This window comes from Pochonia chlamydosporia, chromosome 1, assembly GCF_001653235.2.
Source record: "Pochonia chlamydosporia 170 chromosome 1, whole genome shotgun sequence".
In the NCBI taxonomy this organism is placed as follows: Eukaryota; Fungi; Ascomycota; class Sordariomycetes; order Hypocreales; family Clavicipitaceae; genus Pochonia; species Pochonia chlamydosporia.
Window position 1 is genome coordinate 4,711,065 of NC_035790.1, and position 26,366 is coordinate 4,737,430.

The following is a 26,366-nucleotide window of genomic DNA, read 5'->3' on the forward strand; positions in this document are numbered from 1 at the left end:
TTTCAGTGGAGCAGAGGCGGTTTAGGCGCCAGTCTGGAGCAACAATGGAAAACACCAGGCCACTGGAACTCATCAACCAATCGCCTGGTGTGATAAATCGATCCACCCAGTCCCGGGACTGACAGTGAACGGCTGCTGCACCTTCCATCCGCCACTCTGCTTTGCTGACTTGACTTTGGACGACGCTGGACTCCGGAGGGGCATGAGTGTCTCCGAAAGCACAACACGCCATCGGTGGAAACCACATCTTCACCCTTTCAAATTGCAACAACAACAGCGCCCTCCTATGCTCCCGATGCGATCATATTGCACAGCGGAAATTATTCATCTCAGCCACGCATTAGACGACTCCCTACAGCCTCTACCGCCGCTGTCCTCGGCTGATTACCAACTGGGAACATTGTCCTGTGGTGTCCCGAGACGCCAGACCTTGCGGCCTGGTGTGCCAACCTTGCCACCAGCCGAACGCGACAAATTGGGTGCAGCCTACGCACAGTGGACCGGCTGTGTAAACTGAATGTACATATAAGACGGCGATTTTCTCGCATTACGCATCTTGAACCACAGCCGGCACTGCTCGGTTGCTTTCACGCTATTTCTCTCCGACTACCTGGGCAGCTGCCAAACCTCAATCCTTCCATACGCACAGCCGAGATACAAAGATGGCACGAGTTGGGGACACGGTGCTCGACCTTTTGAGCGAGGATGATCCCGTCGAAATCAACCCTAATCCCACAAGTCGGACATTTAATGTTCTCGAAACCTTACTCAATTCTCCGCGCCAGAGTCCAGCGAACTCTGTTCGATTACGGCCAAATCGGAGAGGTGATCGACGTCCTCCACCCCTAGCACCTGTATCGCAGCAACAGTCACAGCCTCAACAACCGCAAAGAACGGCTGTCATTGATTTGACAGAGGAGCTGGATTCACCAATCGAACTGAGATACTCGCCACGCCCCAGTCAAATAGGTCGAAACCCGCGGCGGACCAATTCACAGAGAATTACACCACCTTCTTTATCGAGAAGCGACAGTACTTTCATGGGACCTGGTGCTAGTGTTATTGACCTGACCGTGGACTCACCAGAAGATGAACGTGCTCCCGAACCGAGGGTGACTAGAAGTCACCGACACCACCACCACCACCATCACCATCATCACCACCACCGACCTCGACGCTTTGGGCAAGATCAACTAATCGAGCTGGAATTTATGAATGCCAGTAGTGCGAGCATCTACTCCAATATTTCGAGCAACGTTCGCCGAATAGCAGGCCTGTTTGGTAGCAATTTTATGACTCGCGGCTTTACCGGTGCACCGGTCGAGTTTCCGCTCGCTTCTCCCCGCGAGCAGAGCCCCAAACCGACAATGGAACCCCCGCCACCAACCCGAGATGGATTTACTCGAGACACAGCATTGGAAGGAGATAGGGTAGTAATATGCCCAGCCTGTAAGGAAGAACTTGCATACGATCCAACCGGAACAGCACCACAGCCAAGCCCTACTGCTACGGGCACCAAAAAACGGAAACGTCAACCCGCAGAGCACCATTTCTGGGCCCTCAAGAAATGCGGACATGTAGGCATACCCTGCTGACTTTAAAACCGAGAATAAGGTCAGACGTTGCTAACATTTTGCAAAAGGTTTACTGCGCGGATTGCTTTGAGAATAGAAAACCCACAAAGGCCAACCCGCATGGCGCTGGGTTCCGGATCTCGCAAGGCAAAGCGCCTGGCAGCACGCCAAACGGAAACGACATTCGATGTGCCGTCGAGAGCTGCGAGACAAAAGTTAGTCCGAAGACTGAGTGGGTGGGCATTTATTTGTAAACCAAACCTGTACAATCAACAGCATTCCAGGGTTTCCTGTGTACATTGCATCTTGCCATTTCTCGGTATGCGGCTGCAAGGCAGGTTTTGTGCACCTGATGACAAATTCGACGTATCATGCGTGGCATGGCATGGCAGGGCAGGCATGGAGAGGCGGACGTTTAGACTCTGGCGTTTTAGGGTTGTGAATTTCTGGTAACATGTCATGAGGGGATGATACCACTGCTTTTAGAGGCTTTAGTGACAGCCTGAGAGCGTCTTCATTTTGGAACAAAGGGGGATTGTAGCGGCGGCGTTTGGAGTCGTGTTTCCGCATGCTCAAATGGCATTTCTACGATGTTTATCCACATCAGAGACATTTATTGCTCTTTTCCCACTGTGACCGTTGCAACTTGCTTGAGGTGTATATTCATTCGACTAGGGGTATCTTTGAAGCGTTATCCGTCCTTGCTAACAATAAACACAGCCGCTACCGACCCGACTTAATTATATCCTGGTATCATGCCTTCGTTCCCAATAAGTATCATAATCCGACCCAATGCTAAACAACGAGATCCAATGCTAATTCGTCCACCCAATCCCCGCCATATTCAGTCTCTTGCGAGTCACTTATACCGCATGGCCCAGTCGCATTCTCCTTGTCGTCAAACGTGAGTTTTGGATTCGTAACACCGGCCAAGGATTCAGATGGCACGACTGTATTTACGCTGTAACGAGCCCGTCCTTTTGAAATGCCGTCTATTTTCGTCGTGTGATTTGCCTGTGGAATTTCCTGGTCCTGCAGCTCCTCTAGCGCTGCGGTGCGCTTGCTGCGCTGTATGGCCAGGGACACAAGTTCATTGGAGCCAGAGGACGTGAAGAATCGTTTGGATGGGGCGGTGGGTAGTATGTGTTTTGCGGGTGATGGTTTCTGCGGGACGGGGTATTCTGCATCGTCGAAGGAGTCGCTGAGAATGGAGTCGAAGGTTTCGTCTTGGAGCTCGAGAGCCTGTTGGGATGATGAGGGGAAGAAGTCGTCTAGGTTGCCGAGGATGGCTTGCGTGCTCATCGGCGGTTGTTGGATGATGGGGGGAGGGGAGGGAATGGTTTGTTGTTTTGGTAGGTTTGGACGAGGAGGAGGGCCCATGGGTCCTGATATTGGTCTTGGACTGTGCTTGGGAGGTGTCTTGTGTGGTGATTCGGATGCGTTTTCCGGGTCACTTGTGTGGTTTGTTGGTGATGTAGCGTTTGATTCTCCTCTCGCTTCCATCTGCGCTTCCATCTCACTTGTTCCCCCAGTTATCGTATCCAGCAATTCCTCCAGATCGCTCTCATCCCCCTCCGGTATCAAATCCAACTCCCGTTTATCACTACCCGTATCATCCTCCCCCTGCTCCCCAGCCTCATCCCGCATGCCATCCCTCAATCTCTCCAGCGTCTCACCCCCCGAATCCCTCTTCTTCCCATACCCATTCCCCCGTACAAACCTCGCAATCGTGTCCTGGCTCGGCCGCACATTCACAAGCGGTATGCCCATCTTCTTCTTCTGCTCCCGCTCCGCCAGCTCCCTGTCACGCTTCTTCTCCCGCAGGAGCCTAGCTTTCGCGGCGGCCTTTTCCTTTTCGAATTCCTTTCGTATGCGTTCTTGTTCGGCTCTTTCTTGTTTTATCCGCTCGGCGCGGGACATGGGCGGGGTTTTTGTTGCCGCTTTGTAGGCCTTGCGTACTTGTTTTGTCGTCATGGGTCGGATGTATTGTGGTGGTGGGGGGTTTTGGGCGGTCGGGATGACCGTGAATGTGCGTTGGCCTGGCATGGTGAGGGTGATGGTTGGTGATGGGCGACGCGTTGATGGCCCATGGAGGTGCTGGTGTGTATCTTGGGCGCGTGAAGTTGAGGGTGGAGGTAGAGCGCATGTGAGCACGCTGCATTCAATGTTGGTGTAGGTCTCAAGTGCTGTTGTGGGGGGGGCGCCACGCTTCCACGCTGCAGGCACATGGCTGATCTGATCTGATCTGATATTCCTTGACCCACCGATTACCCCTGCAAAGTCTGACTTGCTTCAATTTCTTGTCTGTAACTTGGATGTTATATTTGCATTCAAAGTGAATAATCTGATTTAGCTCGTCGGCTATGATGTTTTTTTGCGTATCGGAGGAGAACGTAATGCACAGCTAAGGTAAGTAACTGGGAAATACGAACATCGCCAGCGAGTGAATTTACAAAAGAGTTGACATGGGCTGACTTCCCCGGTGTTGATACATCCTTTGAGTTACACAAAGGTATAAAACTTTTATGCGTGCTCAGAATTTATATGCTCTTATATTGTTATACTACAGGAAGTGTACTCCGTACATATACCACGCTCTTTTACTTCTGAGGGCCAACGGTGATACAGCTCTAAACAATCACTTGTATATCAATTTAAATTTACTTGTGTTTTTGTAAACTGACTTCTAGTTCACACTCTGCTCATTTTCACCGACATAGAACACTGGCTTAAATTTTAAATCTTATTCGAATTCTGCGTTATCTCTAGAGACCTCGATACAGAAAGAGCTTCGTTTGCATATAATTCATCATCCTTGCGTCTTCCCAAATCCATTGTCTACTTTTAAAATTGGCGAAATCCGTCACCTTAATGTCAGAAATGTGAAGCATCTCTATCAAGCTTAGAAACTCTTCTCACATCTCCACCCTTTACCGCCATCCCGTCCATCAACTCAAACCCCCACTCACATGAACCTACTTCGCAAGCGGCTCAACAGTCGGATCCCAAGCACAAGGACTATAATCCGTAGTAACCAGACCCTCAACCTCCTCATCCGTCAGCTCAAAATCGAAAATGGCCGCATTCTCCGCGATACGCGAAGGCGTCACACTCTTCACCAACGGCACATAACCCCTCTGCAAGCTCCAGCGCAGCAGAATCTGCGCCTCCGTCTTTCCATACTTGTCTGCTAAGGCCTTCACCTTGGGATCTCCCCAGCGCTCACCTCGCACAATGGGACAGTACGCCTCGACAGCGATGTTCCTCTGCTTGCACCAGTCCACGATGTCTGAGCGCGTCAGCCACGGGTGTACTTCCCACTGTCCGACGGAGATGACGCCGCCCTTTCCTGGACCGCCGCGCTCTTGCTCTAGTTTCTTGATGTAGGCTTCTAGTTCGTCAAGGTGGTGGACGCCGTAGTTGGATACGCCGATGGACCGGATCTTGCCGGCGTCGACGAGCTCGACTAGGGCTTTCCATGCTCCGAGGCGGTTTTCTGTGCCGCCGTAGGGGGAGTGGATGAGCACGAGGTCCAGGTAGTCGAGGTTGGTGTCCTGGAGAGCAGTGTTGACGAGGGCGTGGGTGTTGTCGTACGATAAGGGCTTGCCGCTCATGGGGACTTTGGTGGTGAAGAAGACTTCGGAGCGTGGGATGCCTGAAGCGGGGATTGATGCTGCTGATGGTCCTTGGTTGCGATAGGCAGACGCGGAGTCAATCTGGTTCAAGTTAGAAATTTGTGCCTATGGTATTTGGTGGTTCACTCACATGGCGGTATCCGAGGCGGAGAGCTTCAGCACACACTTGGGTTGCATTCTCCTTGGGTCTGCGACGAGTTAACAAACAGTATTGTCGATATGGCTTTTCATTGTTCTCACGTTTGATAAACCTAAATGGTCATGTTAGCTTACACCACAAACGTATGACGGTGAACATACACCAAATCCAAGGACGGGGAGCCCATGGCCTGAGTTGAGCTTGACGGTAGAGCTGATGGTCAATTTGGATGCCATTTTGCGAAACATGAAGTGGAAGTTAGCCCAGTCTAAGGGAGATGAAAAATAGTGGTGACAGATGGCGTTATATATACTCGCTCCCTAACTTGAGTATGTCAAAGCATTGGTTGACGGATCTACGTCGATGGTTCCGTCATGTCTTCTGAGGGTTCGGAAAGTGGGGATGTCACTGACGTTGTTCAGCCAGCTCGGATGTATGCTTTAAAACCGAGGATATCGCAGGATCAGCCCCAAGAAAGTCGCAATATATTTGAGATGGAGTAACGGCCTGAAGTTTTGTATTTGCCTGTAAAAGAGCAGTAGTGCAGCGTTGCTATTTTTTTGTGTAAGCGCCGCCCCAACAACCTTGGAAGTCATAGGGTAAGCGCCAACGGAACATGTCACTAGTAGACTCACTACTACAAACGCCTGCATCAAGAGATGCCATTCTGCAGTCTATTTTACGAATTTTACTTTATTTGTCTCATCCAGTCTATATGACGCTCTCTAGCATGCTAGGATCATCCTCATGATTTCGCTCAGGCACAACCTCCGGTGCGGCCTCTTCCTCCTCTTCCTCATCTAAATCAAGCATCGGGTAATTCAACGTAGCAGCAATATCGCCCATCATTTTCAACCGTTGCCCACTCTCATGGTCGCTGCTCAATATCCTCGCTTCTCCCCCATCAATCTTAACTTTATCAACCAACGCGACATATCTTTTGCGGATTGCCAAATCCTGACTCCGGAACAATGAGTTGTTGATGAGCAAAACGCCGCCTCCGGGTCCGACTGCACCGTCAGCAACCGCCTTTTCTACCGCTTTCGTACCGTACCAGGCTCGCCCGTCGTCGGCCTTTAGAAGTTCAAAGAAATTATCTATGTACTGTGCTTCCTTGACGTAGCTCATATCTTTCATCTTGGCCATCACCTCGGGACTTTTGAGGACTTCGTTTAGACTGTATATGTGCCCAGAGTTGGCGTGAATGACGGTAGCTTGCTTGGCAACGGCGTTGAGGACCTTGTCCGACTTGTCTCGACCCTGTTTTGCAATGTACTCTTTGAAATCTTGAGCCACGAATCCGGGACTTGCTAGCAGGAGCGGCCGAGAGTCTGAAAAGTCGACAGCGCGTAGTAGTGAGGAGAGCGTCTTGTCGAAGAATCGCTTGAGGCCAGCGTCCTGATCGGCAGCAGTATCGCGCTTCTTAGGAACAACACTCTCTACGCGAGTCTTGAGAACGGTGCGGAACTGAGTTATTAGGCAGATGTGGGCTAGGCCCTCTTGCATGACTACAGCGGCCATGGCACCGTTCTTGTCGTCGGAGAGTGCTTGGGCTAGGGTCGTTTTGGAAACGGAATCCCAGCCGTCGGGCTTGATTACGGTGAAAGATCGGTTTACTTCGATGTCGAGAGTGTGATGGGATCCCATGGGGACATGGTCATTTTCGGATGCGACGACACCGGAGACTCGTAGGGAGGAAATGACGGGGTCGAAGAAGGTGGATTTGACCTTGACGGTCAGGTCTGTGTGGACTCGTTCGGCCGCTGCTGCACCTGTGCCGGAGTTGACTGTGACGACCTTTCGTAAGGCATGGGCGTGCACCAAATCTCCGGGGACGATGAGGTTGTAGGCATGCCACTATGCACAAATTAGCTATCAACGTTGGTGACAATGCCGGGCTGGTGTTGAGAGGGATTGCGGGGATCTATCATCATACCATGTCCTCGGGGTCTTCTGGCAGCAGAGAAATCTGTTCCTCCTCCACATCCTTTAGGACTCTTTTATTGATCAACTTCATATTGAAGAATCTTGTAAAGCTCGTATCTGATATACAACAAAGTTGTCACCAGAGAAAGAGAGAGTCTGGCTTTGGCGGGGATGGGCCACCGATACCCAAGCAAACTTGGGAGTCTGACGATGCTGAGGTTTGCAGTTTGAAGTTGTAGTGGGGGTGGCGCCTGTGGCGGAACCCTGGAAACAGCTGTGGCGGTTGAGATTTGAGTCTGGGTTGGTGCTGGCGCATTTGACAAGTCGCATGTGCCAGATATCGACCAAACAATTCAATTGTGATTTGCTCATCTTGATGGGAATTCGTTGAGGTTATGGCCATATATATTTCTCGCAGATTTAACGTTCAGCGTGCAATGCATATAAGATTATCGTTTACTTGAAACTCTGCTTAAATAGTACTGTACGTTTAAAATCGTACTCCGTAGTACGATCAATGTTAGGTTCAGGTCAGTCAGTCACGAGGCACCATTCTTCTGGTTTGAAGCTTCTTGTGAATCCCTCGAGTCCAAGTAAACTCTATGAGTCTCAGGCAAGCTACCGTCTAACCTACAAGTCAAGAATGGTGAAGCCGTTCAAACGCTCAAGCAAGGATAATTTATCGATTTTTTTTTTTCGGTTGCCTGCCAGGACCAGAGAGTTTATGGCAGGGGAGCAATTTCCATGACCGCCTTTGTGAGCAAGGTTGGGTCCTGCATGTTGCGTCTTGGCTCACACTTGGCGATGGTGTTTGGGCCGGATACGCGTATTGGATTTTGCATGGCTTTTCGCTCCAGCCTGTTCTGTGCTCTCCAAAATGCCTCGATTGCCAAGTCTCTATGGAGTAAAGCGGCTGCTTTCGTTAGTGGATCGCGCTGCCATCGAACAGTGAGAAAAGTAACTTGAATAACCTTAGCATGACATCTTCAGCCCATGGTTGGCAAGAAACCGAGGGATTCATCAATCATTGAATTCTGCTTCCCGAGGCTCCAAGTTCTTTCAACCAAGACTGGTAACCTTGCCACCAAAACTCACTTGTTCGATGGTGCTGCCTTCAGGGAACACCCAACCGTCAAGTCTCTGACCGCCAGTCACAGGCTCAACATCAACCAGTGGATCAAAAGGCCGAGGCGATATTTGATGTCGACCTACTCCGTAGTCCCTGTCACTCCAACTTGACTGCATCCCCCAACTGTACTCATTAAATTCACCAAGCCGCTCCATCGGCTTGCCAGCCCTCGGCGGACGGACTTCGTCTGTATCCCGACGACCGCAAAACCGCCGTTCAGCCCTCGTTTTGGGTGCCCTCCACTAAACGGCGGGTGGCGCCAAGGGTCCCATTTCTTGGGCGACGTCACTCGCCGACTTTCCGTTGTTTGATGGAGGAATATTAGCGTCGATTTCCATGTCAGCTCAAGTCAGATGGTGGAACAGCAGCAGCTTGTCGATCATGCCGTAACCACATCCAGGTCGAGAAGTTGCCGATGAAGGATTGGTGTTGTTGCTTCGTTGATAGAGACACCAGGTATGTGGATGCGGAACTTTCGTTGGCAACATGCCATGTCCTGGTCTATAAGTCGCGCAGTTTGGCCGAGGTTTGAGAGGTTTTTATAAGTCTGCATGAGCGGAAGAGTCGGCGTGGAATGTCGGCCTTGGTAAGTAAGAAAACTAAACGGACTTTATTGCAATTGCATTATAATTCGAATCGATGCATTGATGGACCAAATACGCGAGGAAATGAATAATTGATGACTCTAGACACGGGCTCATGCTATACGTTGATGAAAGGGACAACCCGCCTGCAAGCTTTTGTTGTCTGGTTTGTTCTTGCACTGTTTCACTCGAGCGGTTGGGGATGTCATTATGGCCTCAACCTTTATCGACGTAACAAACGCAATGATGTTGCATGTTTTTCTAGCACCTCACGGGACATGCTCTGGCTTGAGCTAGTCCGTACTTGAGTCTTGACACAAAACATGTCTCCGTGGTGCGTTCGGACACTTGAGCAGTTATATTGGTACGTATTGTCGGTTCCCCAGGTCTGGATGCCAAGAGAGAGGAGGGGGAACGCTGCGCAACAAACTAGCGTTTGTAACACGGGCCTGAGGAAACGTGAGAAGAGCGAATTGGAGCATGTAGGCTTCTCGAAGGCTGCCAGGTCATCGCATCGACCATGGAATGCGAATACGCGCGATCCGACTCATGACAACCAGGAACATTGAAACGCCAGTGGCCTTTGTCTGCATGTGCATGCTAGGCTGGAATCAGGCTCCAGCACTAACTGAAGTAGCAATTGGTTTCGTTCTCTCGCTTTGGCCCCGCTAGTCCAGTGCGCGACTTAAAGGAGTCGTTGTTCCGGTTTGGGGCTGGAATTGCCGAGTTGGTTTGTGTTGGAGGGAGGCGAAGAGGGAAAAGCTAGGACCAGGATGGGACGTGATGGGACGTGATGGGACGTGATGGGACATGATGGGACATGATGCAACCAAGATGTCGGAAGGTGGTAAAGGATGGAGCAATTTGGGGATGACAGGCTGAGGTAAGGCCCGCTGGGGGCACCAACCAGAGTGACCACCTGTAGACATGCACTGGAACATCGACGACCCAGCCTTGACGACCAGCACTTGAACACCAACTCCTGCAAGTGAAGCCACAAACAACCATTCAGGTGTCTTGAGCCACCAATCGCTGCCGAGCTGATGCGTCCCCCCCGTTCGATCTCTTCATCATCATCCACATTTGGCTTTTCCTCGGCGTCAGCACCTCCTGGGCTGATGCCGGGCACCGACTCCCCTGTCGTTCCAGCTGGAAGTCGATGACACGGAAACTGGCAACAAATACCAGGGCCTTAGAGAGATGATGGCCAAGAGGAGGCTGATCAGGATGAAGGACAAAGTGGATGAGCACATGCCTGGCTGTACGTATTTGATGATATCACACGATCTGCCATCTGTCGCAGAATGTCGCCTCCCCGGATCAGCGCCCTTCGATGCCCCCCTTTGTCGTAATGCATTCAACTCCCGCACGCTAGGTCCCTGGGCTGCCCATTGCGAGTGACAAATGAGGGTATTGAAGTTTCCAGCTGCTCCAAAAGAGCTAACTGTAATATCGACGTCCTAACCGCACATCAATATTGCACACTGCCTTCTTCAACCCTTCCGCTCTTTTTAGGTGGGTTTTGTGGGTTCGTTCCGTTCTGTTTCGTGTCTGGTCCGTCTGGTGGCTCTCGTGACAGCCAAAAGCTAAAATAGCTACTCCATACTCGATGTTCAAGACAGTCTTTAATCGGACGCACCCAAATCTCTATTCGGACGCACCCCCCCACATTCAGCCACAGCAGTCTCCGATAATGTCCCGGTCAAATTTGCTGCAAGTGATATCTCCAGTATTTCCACCATACCAACAACTACTTACAGTGCCTGAGTAGTATTTTGCTACCACCCCAGGGTGACTTCCTACCTTAATCCGTTGCAACTACAATGCTATCACCAACCTTTTCCTTTTCCTTCCACTTTTTCTGTCCCTTCGCAAGCAAAATCTTCGTTATTTTATGGTCCTCCTCTACATCTGGAGAATGATGCTGTTTAGCTGGATTATTCCCGCCCCTGTGTCCCTTTGCCTGTTGACGAGTATCTCGAGTTGTGACTCTAGCAGAAACTTTACTCCGTTTTCGCCGAGGCTGTTGTTGGTCTGGTAGGTCGGCTGCGTCTTCCTCGTCAAGAGTTGACCCTAGCTCGAATTGAGAGTAGTTCCGACGTGCTGATCTCTTAACGCCACTTCGTGTTGACCCTTGAGGCGCAAGTTGATGATCGGGAATCGCACGTTCGTTGCCAAATGGTTCGCCATTTTGTGGTCGTCCCTTGGGTATTCCCATCGGAGGACGCTGTACCTGAAGAAGAGGATCGTCAATTTCTCGAGATCGTTTGATGTGCCAAAATGGATCCAAGTCTTCCCTCTTCAGTGGCTTATCTTGATCAGCTAACCTGAGGAGCATGTGAGCACAAGGCAAGCCGTATTGAGCCTTAGTAGAGCCTGTACACGCTAGTAAAGGCTTCTTGGAGATCTGGCCTGATTCCATAAGCCTGTGGATCTCGTTGAGTTGGTCTAGTGCCCAACGAGTGACACTTAAAGGCAGCTGGCCAAGCCACTCTCTTCCTGAGAACTGGTTCCGAATGGTGGTGTTTGCTTGTTGTATTTTGTCTTTATATAGCAGACGTTTATCCACTGTCTGACTAGCTGTGGCCTCTTCGACATCAGGGAGGTCGGACCGAAGGGATAGGTTGTAGGTCTTCAGAGAATGATGGTTTGACTCGGCCGGTGCTGTCGTAATCAAACCGAAGTTCCGATAATGGCGAGTATAGCAGCATGCCCATTCTTTCTTCAAAGGTAAATATGTGCTCTTGAGATAACTCAGAATGCGCTCCTGGTGTTCAAAGGTCTCTTGAAGTTGCCGCCATGCTTGATTGAACTCGTCCTCCGATCTGCTAAATACCATATGTCTCCAGAGGAGGTACAGACCAGCTCGAGTTTTTAATACTCGTTTGGGAACAGGGCCAAGTTTGGAATCCTTCATATCTTTAACGTTGACATTCCCACGTTCCATCTCTTGAATGTCAGCAGTATCTGCATTGTCACTATCGCTATCTGTCTCAGAGCCATCGGTTTTCTTCCACCACTTCTTAATAGATAAGACCACATTGCTGTTGATATGGAAGACACATAGCTGAAGTTGCGCATTAGGAAATATTTGCCGTGCTGCAGCACGCAGCTGGTCGTCCTTATCCGTGATAATAACTTTTGGCGGCGCGATGTTGCCTGCTTGTTGGAATCTCGACAGCTGTTGGAGGAACCACTCATAAGTAGCAACTTGTTCGTTATTAAGAAGGCCATAACAAATTGGCATGGACGTCTTCTCCGACGATACAGTTACGACAGTAACCAAAGGCATTTTATAGCAGTTGGTCTTATATGTAGCGTCAATCTGGAGACATGACGAGAATTGTTGCCACATCTTTCCCCCTTTATGATAAGCCCAAGCGGCATTTCGAAAACGGAACTCATCATGAATCCAGTCTAAGCCCCATATCCAGACTCTCTTCGACTCAGAGAGCGTCCGTACAAAGTCATTGGCGGGGCCGTAGCCTTGACGTTTGGCTTGGTTGACTTTCCATCGCCAGTTATATATATCCGTCCTGCGAATAGCAATCTGAGGCCACTTTTGGCACAGTTGCTTGTGAACGGATCGAGAAGAGATCGTCTTGTCAAGACAAAGATCTTTCAGGAGGTTCATTTGTTCGTCTGTTAACTTTCTCCATTGGTAGTGCTCGGTGAGGCCTTGTGATGGCCCGTGGTCTCGATGAAGGGAGCTGACAACTCTCATGGACCATTCGTAGTTGTTGGCATGGAGGGACTGAACGATAACTTTGAACGGGCAGTTGGCGGCCAACTTCGTTGTATTCGTGTTCCGTATTTTGGCGATTGACTCTCTGGGCTTATAATACCGACTCTTATCACAGACAAGCTCACATTTTATTGTTCTAGTCTTCGCCTTATTCTTTTGACTTCGTATCGTGATGAGGCCCATCCGATTCTGAACACAAAACTCCTTTAGGCTGTCGAGGAGCAACTCAAGAGACTCATAAGTTGTTGTTAGAAGAGAAGAGTCCGATGGAAAGACCGCCTCCCATGGTTCACCATTCCAATCCTCAGATTCATCGATCTCGTTACATTCATCGGAGTCACTAATAGATTCATCTGCTGAGTCGACAGGTAGCGTTTCAGACGGTTCGGGGAAGCCTGGAGGGTGCGCCATAGCCAGCATTAGAAGAGTCTTATCGACGGCTTGTAAAGCTATTGTATTCAATACACTGCGAATTAACATATTTGTCTTAACAGGATTTTATGGCTATATGCAGATTGGCGCTTCTGTTCAAGATCTAGGACTTCTGCATGTCTCGAAGTCCTAGCATCTAGACCGCAGTCCTGTAAGAACTACTGGGACGCTTGCTACCCACTGACAACTGACAGTCGGTGGTTTAGAAGTCAAAGAGGAATTTCTATCACCTCAACAATGCTTAATTGGTTAGTTTTAAGAATGGCGACAATGACAACCAACACTGAACAGTTTCGACGTCGGTTGCTTCAGTCCGCGAAGTCGGAGGCTATGTGGCTTAAGGTACCTTAGGTGTGGCTGAATGTGGGGGGGTGCGTCCGAATAGAGATTTGGGTGCGTCCGATTAAAGACTGTCATGTTCAATGTTGCCAGTCATTTAGCTCAATCTCCTGTCAGCCCTACAGGACAGCCAGCAAGCAAATTCCTTCCCACCCCCGATACCCTCCCAATTTTCATTCTTAAAACACCTTGTCTGCTGCCGCCGGATAGCTCGGGGCGGAATTCAAAGGGTGGCTGCTTTCTTGGTCTGGAGCATCTTAGAGCTCCCTCGAACCCTGCATCTTCGCACTTGCGGATTTGGATGTTTTGCGACGAGACCGACTCCCAGCCACAAACTTGACTCGACTTGACTTTAGGCTGTCAACTTCCGACCAGACGACCAGGCCACCAAGGCCAACACGGTGCCGACCCCCGGCTGCCGAGATTTTGTTGCTAGCCACAGCATATTCCAGGACGGAGGTTCCTGAAAAGACGAACCAAATCTTCCCATTCTTTTCTTTACAAATTCCTTTGCAGCATGGGAAATGGCGACGCAGCTAGCCTCGCCTACCATCCCGGGCGACGGAGAGGCCATCTCGAGCAGGGTCGGTGAGGTTGCTCCAGACCCGGCGACTGAGACCTCCGGACTATCCGATATTTCAGGTACGGGAACTACAGTACAGTTGTCTCCTTGGCGGACATCGGGCTCACGAGGCCGATTTGACACCCGAATTGGGCCTTGTGACATAATTGCCGTCTTTATGCATGCTCGTTCCAGGCTGACCTAGTAACCTAGGAATAAATCATAATGGCCCATCGCAACCTGCTCCGTCGAATCGTCTCTCGAGCTCCCGACTTTCTCGTACCAATACTGCTCAGAATGTCAAGGACAAGGAACCAAAGCCATTGTCTAAAACTCCGTCTGGCGCGACCCCAGCCAATGCTGGGTTAGATCCTTTAAGCACGGTATGCCGACTCTCATAATGTTGTCTATACTCGAAGTCTTGATATATCCATATGCTGACCCGTCATACCCCGTGGTAATAGCAAATATACTTGCGGACTAATAGCAACACGGAACCTACCATTGCTCAACGATTGTTGCATTCTGCTCGCGCAGATAGCCCTACGCGAGATAGCCAACATCGACAAAGCATTGACAGCCAAGGCAAGGCCCTTAATGCCGCTGTTGAAGCAAATCGGGACCGAAAGTGCGTAGTCTGATTGACGTGGGCGAGAAGAATCACAAGCTAACTAAACTTCCACTACATAGGAAAGGGTCGTCGTTTCTCAGCCGCCTTGCTATTCGGGGCGCCTGGAAGAAGGACGATGACATGAACGACTCCGACTCAGAGCTGGGCGAGCTCCGCACGGATGGCTTCAACGCGAGGGCTCTGACTTCTGTCATTGGCGCAGGCGGCGGCTACATACCCCTTCACAAAGAGCCGCCTCGGTACATACGGGTGAGACCTCACAATAAGAAGACTCGCGACTTCAACCACCTATTTCTTGCTCAAGAGCTCTTGGGCGCTAAGAGAGCATCTGAAGACGAACCGCGGAGCCGTGAGCCGGCAACGGCAGTAGGGTCAAAAATCTTGAAATCAGGTGACGCTATCTGGGCCGCCGAGTTCAGTTTGGATGGACAGTATTTAGCCGTGGCTGGTAAAGATCAAACAGTCCGGGTCTTCTCTGTGATTTCCACCCCGGAAGAACGAAGGGCGTATGAAGAGGAAGAAGAGAATCATGGCCGCGGAGACGGCGAGAGGCTTAGTGCTCCAGTCTTCCGTTCCAAACCGGCTCGGGAGTTCGACGGCCACACAGGGGAAGTATTGGCCTTGAGCTGGAGCAAGAACAATTTCCTTCTCTCCTCATCCATGGACAAAACTGTCAGGCTATGGCATATGAGTCGACCGGATTGTCTTTGCGCATTTAAGCATAATGATCTCGTGACATCCATTGCATTTCATCCAACGGACGACAGGTTCTTTTTAGCAGGTTCTCTCGACGCTCAGCTGCGCCTGTGGAGCATACCTGACAGAGCGGTTGCCTTTTCGGTGACGGCAAACGAGTTTATTACAGCGGTAGCATTCTCACCGGACGGGAAAACGGCAATATGCGGACTGCTTAGCGGACTTTGCTTATTTTATGACACTGAAGGTCTCAAACTCCAATCACAAATCCATGTTCGATCTTCGAGAGGGAAAAACGCCAAGGGCAGTAAAATTACGGGCATTCGGACTGCCTCGCTTCCGTCTGAGAATGGAAAGAAGGATATCAAAGTACTCATCAGCTCTAATGATTCTCGTGTGAGGATATACAGCCTACGGACCAAGATGCTAGAGGTTAAGTTTCGTGGCCTGGAAAACCAGTCAAGTCAGATTCACGCCCGGTTTAGTGACGATGGCGCATACGTTATATCTGGCAGCGAAGACCGCAGAGCATATATCTGGACCGCCAGCAACGCCGACAACGACCTAAAGGATAAGCAACCATATGAATGCTTTGATGCGCACCCTGAAGTCGTCACCACGGCTTCAATGGCGCCAATAAAGACGAGGCAACTCCTTAGTGCTTCGGGAGATCCCATTTTCGATCTCTGCAACCCACCACCTGTTATGTTACTTAGCCTCGAGGAAAGGAACGCCAGTCAGACCAGACTTTCAGAAGGGGGACAAACCGAGAGTGCGGTCAGTCTACGAAAACCAGAAGAAAGCCCTGCATATATCGAGCGATCAAAACATCTGGATGGCAATATCATTGTGACCACAGACAGGACAGGTACTATCAAGGTCTTTCGGCAAGACTGCGCCTATACCAAACGGCAGCAGAGCCACTGGGAGACGGCCTCCAAGTTTTCTGGACGGCTCACTGGCGGCGTTGGACGATCAGGCAGCATTGCTACCCGGACGAGTACCGGGAGCCGAGTCCATTCTCGACGTGGATCGCTTAACCTAGGACCAGCTGCACAACAAACACAACCAGCATCCGATAGGATCATGAGCTGGCGCCAGGATGTTGAAGGGAGAGCTAGCAGCAACCTCACTGCAAGTAGGAGCGAAAGATCCATGTCACCTATGAAGGCAAGGACTCCCCTCAACAACTCAGCCGCGAACCTTGCGTCAGAAGCCAGAAAACAGCCTTATACGGCTAGCCTGGCAAGTCGAGCAAATCCTACCAGCCCAACAAGTAGCATTCATACAGGAGGAGGCTCGCTGCGAGCTCACAGGGACAAGGATAGCGGCAGCATACCACCCACGCCAAGCTTTAGCCTTATCAGTGCTTCCGAATCGGAGCAGAACGACGACAAAGGAGAAGGAAGTTTCTGGAATCTCAGCAGGTGGAAACCTAGCATACCGAGTTTAAGGTATTCATTAAATGCAAGTCCTCTGGGTGGTGGCATCAACAACAGTCCCGGAAGTCATTCCAAGAACGGTGCCGACAGTTTGAAGGTTGGGGACAGACCTTCTGGGAGGCATAGCCTAGCCGTCCACGACATACGCAGACTTAGAGCCGAGGAGGACGGCAGCCGCCGTCGATCTGTCGGTCCGGGTACTACGCCATTGAGACCAAGATTCAGCGAATCCGACTCTGTTGGAGGAAGTATTGAGGAGGGAGCCGAGGTTGCCGACGTAATCACGCCGGGCAAGAAGCGCACAGATTCGGGCGTAGCTGAGGTCAACACGGACTCGACGGACGATAGTGATACTGCGACATGCCGCGAATGCGGTGGACGAAGCTTCCAGGCGAAGCGATTGGCCAAGGGCAAAACAGTACTGTCGTGCCAGAAGTGTGGAACATCGACAGAGTCATGATGATTATGAGCTGAACAGGAAGAATGAAGGATGTATTATGATTTGCCTATGTATATGGTGTAAGGGCGAGGAAGCCTTCTGGATCGGCTTCTTCGTCCGGATCAGGTGGTGGACGACCCAAAAGTGGTATCTACGCATGGGTTGGCGTTTTGCTTTTTGTTTTGTTTATAGAGCGGTCGCATTTACACTCCTGCATCTACAGGAGCCGATTTTGGTATACCCAGAGGTCAAGGGACGACTCGTCACGGCAAGAATATCTCGTAGCATACAGAGCACAGCGATTATAGCACAACTTTTGGAAATCTCAAGTTGCAATTCATATCGCGTAGCCTACTGCACTGTGACTCTTGAAACAAGTGTAAATAATTGGAATCGTTTTTTTTTCTTATTCTTGTCTAGTTCATGTATATCCAACACATGATTCCATGAAGTGTAGTAAAACAGGGACTTTGAATCTTGTTCCCCCTTCCATATTCGTCCACGGTTATTTCCCGTATCATCACATCGTGTCCCCCCGCCGCTGATACGAGACGCATCCCCAATTCATCACGTTACCCCTCCATCATTCCTCACAGGATCGTCGACGCATGTCTCAGAAGTTCTCGGTTGTGGAAAACTAACAAACCAGTGTCAGAACCCACTCAAAGTACCAATTTACGCGTCCACGACTTAATGCCGCAACAACAAGCGCCAATGTCTAATCACTCACAGCATCGCCCTTTGCCTTGACCGAAAACTCCTCAACCGCCTTCTTCAACGCCGGCGGGTTCGCACCAGTGACATTGCTGTCCGTCTTGTCGCCGTTCTCGAAGAAGTAGAATGTAGGCAGGGAGCGGACGCCCAGCTCGAACGCGAGATCGGGAACGTCGTCGGTGTCAAACTTGGCGAAGGCGTAGGTGTTGTCAACGCCCAGAGCGTCGGAGTGCTTGACGAACATGGGGGAGATGGCTTTGCAGGGACCGCACCATGATGCGCTGGCCTGGAGGGCGACGAAGCGGTGGCTTTTGAGGAGCTCGTCGAATTGGGGTTTGGATGTGATGTTGACGACGGGCATTTTGGCGGTTTTGAGTGACGGGACTGATTTGAGGGTGAGGTTGTGGTCGAGTCGAGTTGATGGTTTGGTGGGGTGGGATGGATTAAGTAGAGCGAGGTTTTGCAGAGGTTCTAGTTTGCGGCACTGGCGGGACTTGCGGCTTATAGAGAGGGTCGGCGCTTGTGTTCAATGTTGGTAACGTGCGCGCAAGTTCAGAGGAGTACTTAAGTATGTGGTGTACAAGGATGAAACGATCAAGCGTTTTAGTGGTTTGTTTTGTTTGTTTTTAGGGTATCTTGGGTTGAGTATGACGACAACAAAGCAGGTCTTGAGCTGGACGCGGTTTTGTTTATATAATATTTGGGTGCGAACCCGCAAGCACGCCTCGGGATGGCGCAATCTGGGCGTCGATGATTTGGAAACAAGCACAGGGCTCTGCTGGCCAGGCACTCAACTGGAGGGAAAATGGTGCATGGGGCAGATGACAAATGAGAGCGACCGGAATGTCGCAGCGCCACCAGACGCCAGAGGATGCTGTCAAATGCACGATGACCCGGTGCTCTATTTGTCAATTGCGCTGGCTGATGCTTGGTCTTACCAAAGATTCCTGCGCACACCATGACAATACATACAACTTTTCGACATTATTCCATTCCTCCTTAGAGATTTGCGATTTGTGACCTTCTATTTTTATCTTTGTTCTTTTTCTTTTTCTTCTTCTCTTCCAATATTGCAGCTACCCGCCACTCCTCACTGCACTGCACAGCTTTGTCATGTCTGGTGTGGTGACGTGATTGTTAGTGCCGCCTCTGGTTCGCCATTGGCCTGCTTGCCGGACGTTACACTTACACCGACGCGTAAAGTGACAGACCGACATCCTACAGTTTGCTTTGGCAGACGGCTGTCGGGAACACGGATGCGACATTCGAGAAGCTCATGGGTGCAGGGGTGGCGTTTATGAGAGCAGCGTTGTGTGCAAAGTACGGAGTCGTTCAATTTCAGTCTTCTCTACAACTATTAGCAAAAACTGTGTCACAGTCTGGGAATTCATGCCTTGAAATAATCATGCTTTGAGTTGGCTCACCATCTGTGAGGGCTCACGTCGCTCCAGCGCCATCACTCTGCACCGCCACAAGCCCAGCCACATCTCTCCCCTCGATTTGCACAGAGCTTCATGGCGGGGCTCGTCCCTGCAAAGTTTCAATTTTTTGATGGAGGGGCCAAAAAAAATATTCTGCCGCCCACTTCACTTTACTGATATGGCCTTATCGGTCACAAAAGTGCTTCACTTTCTTCCCATGACAACAGCATAAAGAGCCGCTTAAGCGTAGCCGAGGCGAAGTAATTTCAATCGCGATTTCTTCTTTTTAATTTCCTAAATTATTCGGAGCCACACTCCCACATACGCACAAAATGTCGAAACGTGTCGCCGACGAGAATGGCGATGGCCCCCTCAAGGGTGGTGACCGCCCTGAACAGATGGACATTGACGACAAGGAAATGGGCGAGTTTGAGGACGAGTTCGAGGATGAATTTGAGAGCGAAGACGAAATTTTTGAGGCTGGTGTTGATGGTCGTCCTGATGCTGAGCGCGAAGCTGAAGAAAAGGCTGGTAGGTGGTCCTCGTCACAATGAACACAATGTGACATTGTCCAATGAGCTGCTGTACACGGCAAATACTCTGCAATCGAATGCAAATACTTACGTAGAATATTTTAGGTGCCATGGATGTCGACCAAGGTACTTTTATTGTCGGACGAAACAAGCTGGAACCTGGCCAAACACTCGCACCTGACCTGACCACATACGAGATGCTTCACAACCTCAGCACGCCGTGGCCCTGCCTCTCCTTCGATCTCGTTCGCGACACTCTAGGAGATAACCGAAAGGCTTACCCTGCCACTATGTACATGGTTGCTGGTACCCAGGCCGAAACTGGCAAGGCCTCAGACAACCAGCTTTTGGTTAATAAGTTCAGCGGATTGAGCAGAATGGAGAAGCAGGACGAGGAGGACTCTGACGACGACGACGACGAAGATTCCGACCCTATCCTCGAGAGCAAATCAATTCCTCTCAACTCCACTACCAACCGCATTCGCGCACACCAGATTCCCAGCAGCGAGCCTGGCCGGCCCCCTACTACATTCACAGCTACCATGACCGAGTCAAGCAATGTCTTTATCCACGATGTTACTCCCCACCTGGCTTCGTTTGATAACCCTGGAACTACTATTACTGCGCAACAGAACAAGCCAATTTCCACAATTCGTGCACACAAGTCTGAGGGTTATGCTGTCGACTGGTCTCCAATGGTCCCAACCGGCAAGCTGTTGACTGGCGATAATGATGGCCTCATCTACGTGACCACCCGTACCGATGGTGGTGGCTGGGTTACCGATAACAGACCGTTCCAAGGTCACACTAGCAGTGTTGAAGAAATCCAGTGGTCTCCATCAGAGCAGTCCGTGTTCGCTTCCGCATCAAGTGACGGCAGTATCCGCATTTGGGATGTTCGATCCAAGTCCCGAAAGCCAGCTATTACCGTTCAAGTCTCCAATTACGACATCAATGTCATGTCGTGGTCTCGACAAACCAGCCATTTGCTGGCGTCTGGAGCTGACGATGGCAACTGGGGCGTCTGGGACTTGAGACAATGGAAGACAAACACGGATAAACCGCAGCCACTTGCCAGCTTCGATTTCCACAAGGAACAGATTACCAGCTTGGAGTGGCATCCCACCGACGACTCCATCATGGCTGTGGCTGCTGGCGATAACACCGTTACTCTGTGGGATTTGGCTGTAGAATTGGATGATGAGGAGAGCAAGGATACCGCTGGCGTGAAAGATGTGCCGCCACAGCTGTTGTTTGTCCATTATCTCAAGGACGTCAAGGAATTGCACTGGCACCCGCAGATTACGGGAAGCTTGGTAGCGACGGGAGAGGAGTTTAGCGTATTCCGAACGATTAGCGTTTAGACGTTGCCATGCGAAGTGACGAGGACGAAAATTTTGTATACATGACAATGACAATTACATGAATAGATATACCCTTTGATGACTGGGCAAGCAGACAACACTGAAAGAACTTGTGAAGAACTTGTGGATACATTGGTGTCGAGAGACTTGTAACTGTATTCTCTTGTTATTCGGCTTTGACAAACGCAGAAAATGAGTCTGTTGAAGCAGCGGCAGGTCCTTCATTAGAATGTGTTTTTGCAAATGTGCTTGAACGCCATCATTTCGCAATAGCCAGCTACAGACCCCTGTGAGGAGGGGCGCTAATTCACCTGCTTCAGCTCAGGATGAGGTTAATATGCAGGACTTTATCCTCCCAACATCCCGCCAGGTGGGATCAATCACTCCAAAGCAGTCCCTCCAACAGCAGATCCTTCATCTCCATTGATATGAAAGTGAAATGAGGCTCCTCAACACCACCACCCTCCAATTGGAGCTCTTCATCGGCGAGCCGCCAAGATACGCTGTCCTCTCTCACAGATGGGACCAAGGCGAAGAAATCACCTTTGACGACATGAAGTCCAGCGAAAACATCCGCCTGCGCCGCGGATACAAGAAGCTGCAAGTCAGCGCATTCATGGCCAGCCAGTACGGATTCGAATACATATGGATCGACACCTGCTGCATCGACAAATCGAGCAGCGCAGAACTATCCGAGGCAATCAACTCCATGTTCCAATGGTATCGCCGTGCAGAAATGTGTCTCGCGTACCTGGCGGATACGAGCTCCCTCGAGGACCTCGACAAGAGCGAGTGGTTTCGACGAGGCTGGACGCTTCAGGAACTTGTTGCGCCAAAGAATGTGCGCTTCTTCAACGACTCGTGGGAATCTCTGGGCGACAAGTACGAGCTGAAGGGTCTTTTGCATACCATCACTGGTATTTCGGAAGGAGTTCTTCTAGGGACAGTGGGATTGGATACCGTTCCTGCGTGCAACAAGATGGCCTGGGCGGCGGGTAGAGCGACCACACGCCCCGAGGACATGGCGTATTGCTTAATGGGCCTGTTCAACGTCAACATGCCGCTGTTATATGGCGAGGGCGCAGAAAAGGCCTTTGGGCGATTACAAGAGGAGTTCATCAGGACGTCAGATGACGAAAGCATCTTTGCGTGGACGGCAGAGCCAGCAGAGGTTGATGCGTCGCCGTACTGGGGCCTTTTGGCGCATTCACCGCAGTGCTTCAAGCGCTCAAGGCGGTACACGATCCCGCGCTTCAAGGCGTATAGGTACGGAAGACCTACGGAGATTACAAACTACGGGATACGAACATCTCTCACGCTCCAGCCCTTGGAGAAGGATGTCTCGGGCACGCTGTTCATAGCTGCCCTGAATTGCTCGTACCACGAAGACGAAGCAGATGAGTTTAGCAACTCCTTTACAATCACACTGCAGAAATTATCAGATTTCGAGGATCAGTACGCGCGAGTTCGTCCCGATGCGGTTATACCTGTCGGTGAGCCCTCAGGAACGCACTGGCCGAGGGTAGATTCGCAAACCGAGTCACAAATTTCTCAGATATTCGTCAGATTGGCGCCTAGGCTTTCTGATGCCGTGGCTGGGTTCTGTGTGCCCACTTCGCAGTTCATGCCGTTTGAGTTTATGGCCGGTTCGAATCGGGGACCGGTCGCGATTCCGGGGCACGTGGAGGCTGTTTGTGCTGGGGATGCGGAAGATGTGGATGGGGGGTTGAATGCAGGCCAGTTTTGTGTTTTGGATGTTACGACTGCGGAGGATAGTGGCGATAAGACGAGACTTGATGTCCAGAGTCTGAGGGGAAGACGGATCGTGGGATGCGCTAAGATGGAGTTTGTGGGCAGGTTGGATGATCGTCGTCCGCCTGGTGATAGAATCAACCCCGTGTCCTCATACAGGGATCCGTACCTGGTGGTTGGACTGGAATCTCTTCCGGATAACTTTCTCGGAACACCGCCGGGGTATTTGCGGCCTTGGTATGCCTTCAGCCAGAGCTGTGGACGGGATGATTTGGAGAAGCTACTTTCTCAGGAGACGCTTGTTATGTCTCATACTGCGCCGGGTGGTGCCTTTGTACAAGCTCAGTTTAAGACGGTGACGCATCGATTTAAAACGTATTACGAGGTAAATTTGATTAACACCAAGTGGAAACAGGCGTCATGACGAGGAATAATTTTTGAACGGCAAAGTATATCGGAATTATACACGAGGGTATTCAATTTCGTATGACAAACGCTAAACAATATTTATACAATACATTAATATCAACACCAGCCGCGGGCCCCTTACTTGGTATTCTTCTCCGACACAACATCAGGCGACTCCGAGTCTGTGCCAATCTTAGCCTCCGGACTATGATGTTGCACGCCCGTCACGCCCGGCACAAATCCCTCCTCCTTGCTCAAGACGGGGGGACCGTGGAAGTTGCGGCGCGCATAGGCAAAGTACCATGCGATTGCGATGGCTGCGAACCCAGCAAACACCACGGAGGCGTAATTCATGGTGCTAGGGTCGACAGGTAAAGACACGGGCATGCAGAAGATGACGACGGCAAAGACGATCCACACCACGCAGATGACATTGATGACGGTGCCGAACTTTCCGAGCGAAAAGGGCGAGCTCTTGACTAGTTCTCTGCGGCGGACGAGGAGCACGAGAACAGGCACGCCGTAGGACATGGAGAGACAGATGGTGGCGACACCGGTGAAGGAGTTAAACGCGGCAGAGGAGCCAAAGTAGATGCAGCCGAGGATACAGTCAACGACGGTGGACAGAGCCAGCGCCCACAGCGGCATGCCGAGCTTCTTGTTGACGCGGCTCCAGAGATGGTATCCGGGGATGGCGCCGTCACGGGCAAACGCATAGGTGCAGCGGGATGCGGCGGTCAGGGCGCCAATGCCTGCGAACATGAGGATACCGAGAATCAGGAACAGCAGGCCGAATCCGCCAGATGCGGATCCAGTGACGGTCTTGAAGAGTAGGCCGATGGGCTGGGCTTCCTTGAGCAGCATGGCCACGTCGGGGAGGACGAAGAGCAGGGGGATGATGTAGATGACGCCAGTGATGCCGGCGGCGACGACGGAGAGCACAATGGCCTTGGGGACTTCTCGTTCGGGGTTTTGGACTTCTTCGCACATGGCGGCGACCATGCCGTAGCCGGTGAGGGTGTAGGCGGCTGCATTACTGTCAGTAAAGGAGAACAGATGTTTGAAGCTACGTGATAGAAGCAAAGCGAGAAATAATTGCGCCAAAGTAAAAAAACTTACGCTGCAAAAGACCAACAAAGAATGACCACCCCGTGGGCCATCCACTCGCCGAAGCATCATAGTGACCAAACACATATGCGCCCGAGTGACGAGACGGCGCCATAACCAACAAGGTAACCATGATGATGAGGACGCTCGCAGCGGTCCAGTAGATGCAAATCTTGTTGATGAGGTCCAAGTACCGCGACCCAAAGGCGTTGACCAGCGCACACACCAGCATGACGGCCCAGAAGCACAGCACCGTCTGCCACTGATTCGCGACATAATCCGGGTTGAAAATAGTAATAGCACTGAGGATAAGCTGCGCGCCCGAAAAATTGATGCTCAGCGTAACCGTCCAGTTACCAACGAGGGTCAGCCAGCCATCGACGAAGCTCACCATGGGCGCCCACTTGCGGGTGCTCAGCATGGCAGACCAGTAGTAGACGCCTCCAGCGGTAGGGAAGACGGCGCAGATTTCGGCGAGCGAGGCGGCGATGCAGATTGATATCAGGGACACGAGGACCCAGCCCCAGAGGATGGAGACGGACTGGCCATTGTACAGCGTGATGTAGAGCGTGGTGGAGAGGCCGAAGGGGACGGCCATGATGGCAAAGGACAGGCCAAGGATGCTCATCATGCTGAGGTTTCGGGGGAGTTCGCCCTTGTAGCCGAGAGAGGCGAGAGCTGCGTCGGCGGCATCGCTGGCGGATGGGCGACGGGGTTCCATGTTGGAGGCGTGAGATACTTCTGGCTTCATGTTGGTGATGGTGGTGAAAGTTGCGTATTAATGTGTGGAAGTGAGGCAGAGAAAGGGCGCGCGCATGGCCTCCTCTGTGAAGATGGGATTGCCAACAATTATGAGAGGGAAGTAAGTTGGAGATGGTTGAATGTGAGAGGGATATGACTCCTCTTGAAGTTTGAACCAGGAAGGGCTCGGGCAACGCCGAGGTTTTGGAACAGCACGTCCTTATCTATATGTATCTGCAAGAGCTCCACGAGCAAAAGCAAAGCTGAGGGTCCTCACATCGACCTGTCAAATGGGCTCAATGCACGGTCGGTCGCAATCTAGGCAGTGGTGGAGCAGAGCTCAAGCTTCTTTTGGGGTTATCGCGCTTAGTGGGTGCTGGACAGGGATGGCGAGAACCAGAAAGGAGAAGCCGTTGGGCTGATGGCTACAATTGAACTTGTACCAGACAATATTGCGGAGTTGTGGATGGGATGGCAACATGGGATGGGATGGAGTCGCGGATCACGATGCGGGGGAAGCTGGCGCTGGTTTGAAAAAGCTGGGGAAGGGATACTAGAGTTGTGGAAGTTGAAGATGGGCACATGGGCGGTTTGATTCTGAAGATTATTCTGCATGGATCTAGCCGACCTGAAGATACATGGCTGCATGTGGGATCAATTTGATGGAGTGGAAGCGAGTCAATGATCATTGTGGCTTGAATGTGACAGGGGGGGTTGTTATCGAGGGCAACGCGGCACGAGACCGACGTGATATGCTGGTGCTCTTTCCACGGCCGACATTCCGTGTGACAATTTGGCCGTCTTCTGCACAATAATGGCCACATGCATAAACGGCTGGCGATAACAACGAGCGACAGCGGCCATGCCGAACCAACCGAGTTTCTGGGGTGACTGAAGCTTGGCTCTCGATACTGGCCCTTCTCGTCCACTTGCATCGCGAATCGCCAACAAAATAAGCTAGACCGTCAACCATGTGGCAGGGCTGGAAGCAAATAGCGTCTGCCACATCCATCACCGATCACCCAGTGCCACCAGACTGCATTGGCCACCAGA

The 26,366-nt window shown here is 51.1% G+C and overlaps 12 protein-coding genes across 12 annotated transcripts; 6 read left to right on the top strand and 6 right to left on the bottom strand.

Annotated features, from left to right (window-relative positions):
- Window positions 1-202: 202 nt before the first annotated feature.
- VFPPC_18736 (hypothetical protein) lies at window positions 203-517 on the top strand (the record flags this gene model as incomplete). Its single annotated transcript, XM_022430304.1, has 1 exon — window positions 203-517. One exon carries the CDS (start codon window positions 203-205, stop codon window positions 515-517), a length of 315 nt encoding a protein of 104 aa, XP_022285952.1.
- Window positions 518-662: 145 nt separating this feature from the next.
- Window positions 663-2,027, top strand: VFPPC_01216 (cell cycle control protein; the record flags this gene model as incomplete). Its single annotated transcript, XM_022428216.1, has 2 exons — window positions 663-1,581; window positions 1,672-2,027. 2 exons carry the CDS (start codon window positions 663-665, stop codon window positions 2,025-2,027), a joined length of 1,275 nt encoding a protein of 424 aa, XP_022284730.1.
- A 342-nt stretch (window positions 2,028-2,369) lies between these two features.
- Window positions 2,370-3,620, bottom strand: VFPPC_15318 (AMP-dependent synthetase/ligase; the record flags this gene model as incomplete). The annotated part of the gene is made up of 1 exon (XM_018293071.1): window positions 2,370-3,620. The coding sequence occupies one exon, from the start codon at window positions 3,618-3,620 to the stop codon at window positions 2,370-2,372; it is 1,251 nt and encodes a 416-aa protein (XP_018149607.1).
- Window positions 3,621-4,549: 929 nt separating this feature from the next.
- On the bottom strand, window positions 4,550-5,584 carry VFPPC_01217 (aldehyde reductase; the record flags this gene model as incomplete). The annotated part of the gene is made up of 4 exons (XM_018281082.1): window positions 4,550-5,290; window positions 5,340-5,397; window positions 5,450-5,460; window positions 5,510-5,584. The coding sequence occupies 4 exons, from the start codon at window positions 5,582-5,584 to the stop codon at window positions 4,550-4,552; spliced, it is 885 nt and encodes a 294-aa protein (XP_018149608.1).
- Window positions 5,585-6,059: 475 nt separating this feature from the next.
- On the bottom strand, window positions 6,060-7,365 carry VFPPC_01218 (pelota; the record flags this gene model as incomplete). The annotated part of the gene is made up of 2 exons (XM_018281083.1): window positions 6,060-7,205; window positions 7,285-7,365. The coding sequence occupies 2 exons, from the start codon at window positions 7,363-7,365 to the stop codon at window positions 6,060-6,062; spliced, it is 1,227 nt and encodes a 408-aa protein (XP_018149609.1).
- A 3,426-nt stretch (window positions 7,366-10,791) lies between these two features.
- On the bottom strand, window positions 10,792-13,212 carry VFPPC_18735 (transposase; the record flags this gene model as incomplete). Its single annotated transcript, XM_022430303.1, has 1 exon — window positions 10,792-13,212. The coding sequence occupies one exon, from the start codon at window positions 13,210-13,212 to the stop codon at window positions 10,792-10,794; it is 2,421 nt and encodes an 806-aa protein (XP_022285953.1).
- Window positions 13,213-14,027: 815 nt separating this feature from the next.
- On the top strand, window positions 14,028-17,294 carry VFPPC_13028 (WD repeat containing protein 44; the record flags this gene model as incomplete). Its single annotated transcript, XM_018290805.1, has 4 exons — window positions 14,028-14,145; window positions 14,279-14,448; window positions 14,530-14,693; window positions 14,756-17,294. The coding sequence occupies 4 exons, from the start codon at window positions 14,028-14,030 to the stop codon at window positions 17,292-17,294; spliced, it is 2,991 nt and encodes a 996-aa protein (XP_018149611.1).
- A 697-nt stretch (window positions 17,295-17,991) lies between these two features.
- VFPPC_01220 (thioredoxin-like fold protein) lies at window positions 17,992-18,348 on the bottom strand (the record flags this gene model as incomplete). The annotated part of the gene is made up of 1 exon (XM_018281085.2): window positions 17,992-18,348. One exon carries the CDS (start codon window positions 18,346-18,348, stop codon window positions 17,992-17,994), a length of 357 nt encoding a protein of 118 aa, XP_018149612.2.
- A 1,392-nt stretch (window positions 18,349-19,740) lies between these two features.
- On the top strand, window positions 19,741-21,305 carry VFPPC_01221 (ribosome biogenesis protein; the record flags this gene model as incomplete). The annotated part of the gene is made up of 2 exons (XM_018281086.1): window positions 19,741-19,939; window positions 20,047-21,305. 2 exons carry the CDS (start codon window positions 19,741-19,743, stop codon window positions 21,303-21,305), a joined length of 1,458 nt encoding a protein of 485 aa, XP_018149613.1.
- A 439-nt stretch (window positions 21,306-21,744) lies between these two features.
- On the top strand, window positions 21,745-23,481 carry VFPPC_01222 (HET-domain-containing protein; the record flags this gene model as incomplete). The annotated part of the gene is made up of 1 exon (XM_018281087.1): window positions 21,745-23,481. One exon carries the CDS (start codon window positions 21,745-21,747, stop codon window positions 23,479-23,481), a length of 1,737 nt encoding a protein of 578 aa, XP_018149614.1.
- A 122-nt stretch (window positions 23,482-23,603) lies between these two features.
- Window positions 23,604-25,323, bottom strand: VFPPC_01223 (GABA permease; the record flags this gene model as incomplete). Its single annotated transcript, XM_018281088.1, has 2 exons — window positions 23,604-24,493; window positions 24,585-25,323. 2 exons carry the CDS (start codon window positions 25,321-25,323, stop codon window positions 23,604-23,606), a joined length of 1,629 nt encoding a protein of 542 aa, XP_018149615.1.
- A 411-nt stretch (window positions 25,324-25,734) lies between these two features.
- VFPPC_15319 (hypothetical protein) lies at window positions 25,735-25,908 on the top strand (the record flags this gene model as incomplete). Its single annotated transcript, XM_018293072.1, has 1 exon — window positions 25,735-25,908. One exon carries the CDS (start codon window positions 25,735-25,737, stop codon window positions 25,906-25,908), a length of 174 nt encoding a protein of 57 aa, XP_018149616.1.
- Window positions 25,909-26,366: the final 458 nt, after the last annotated feature.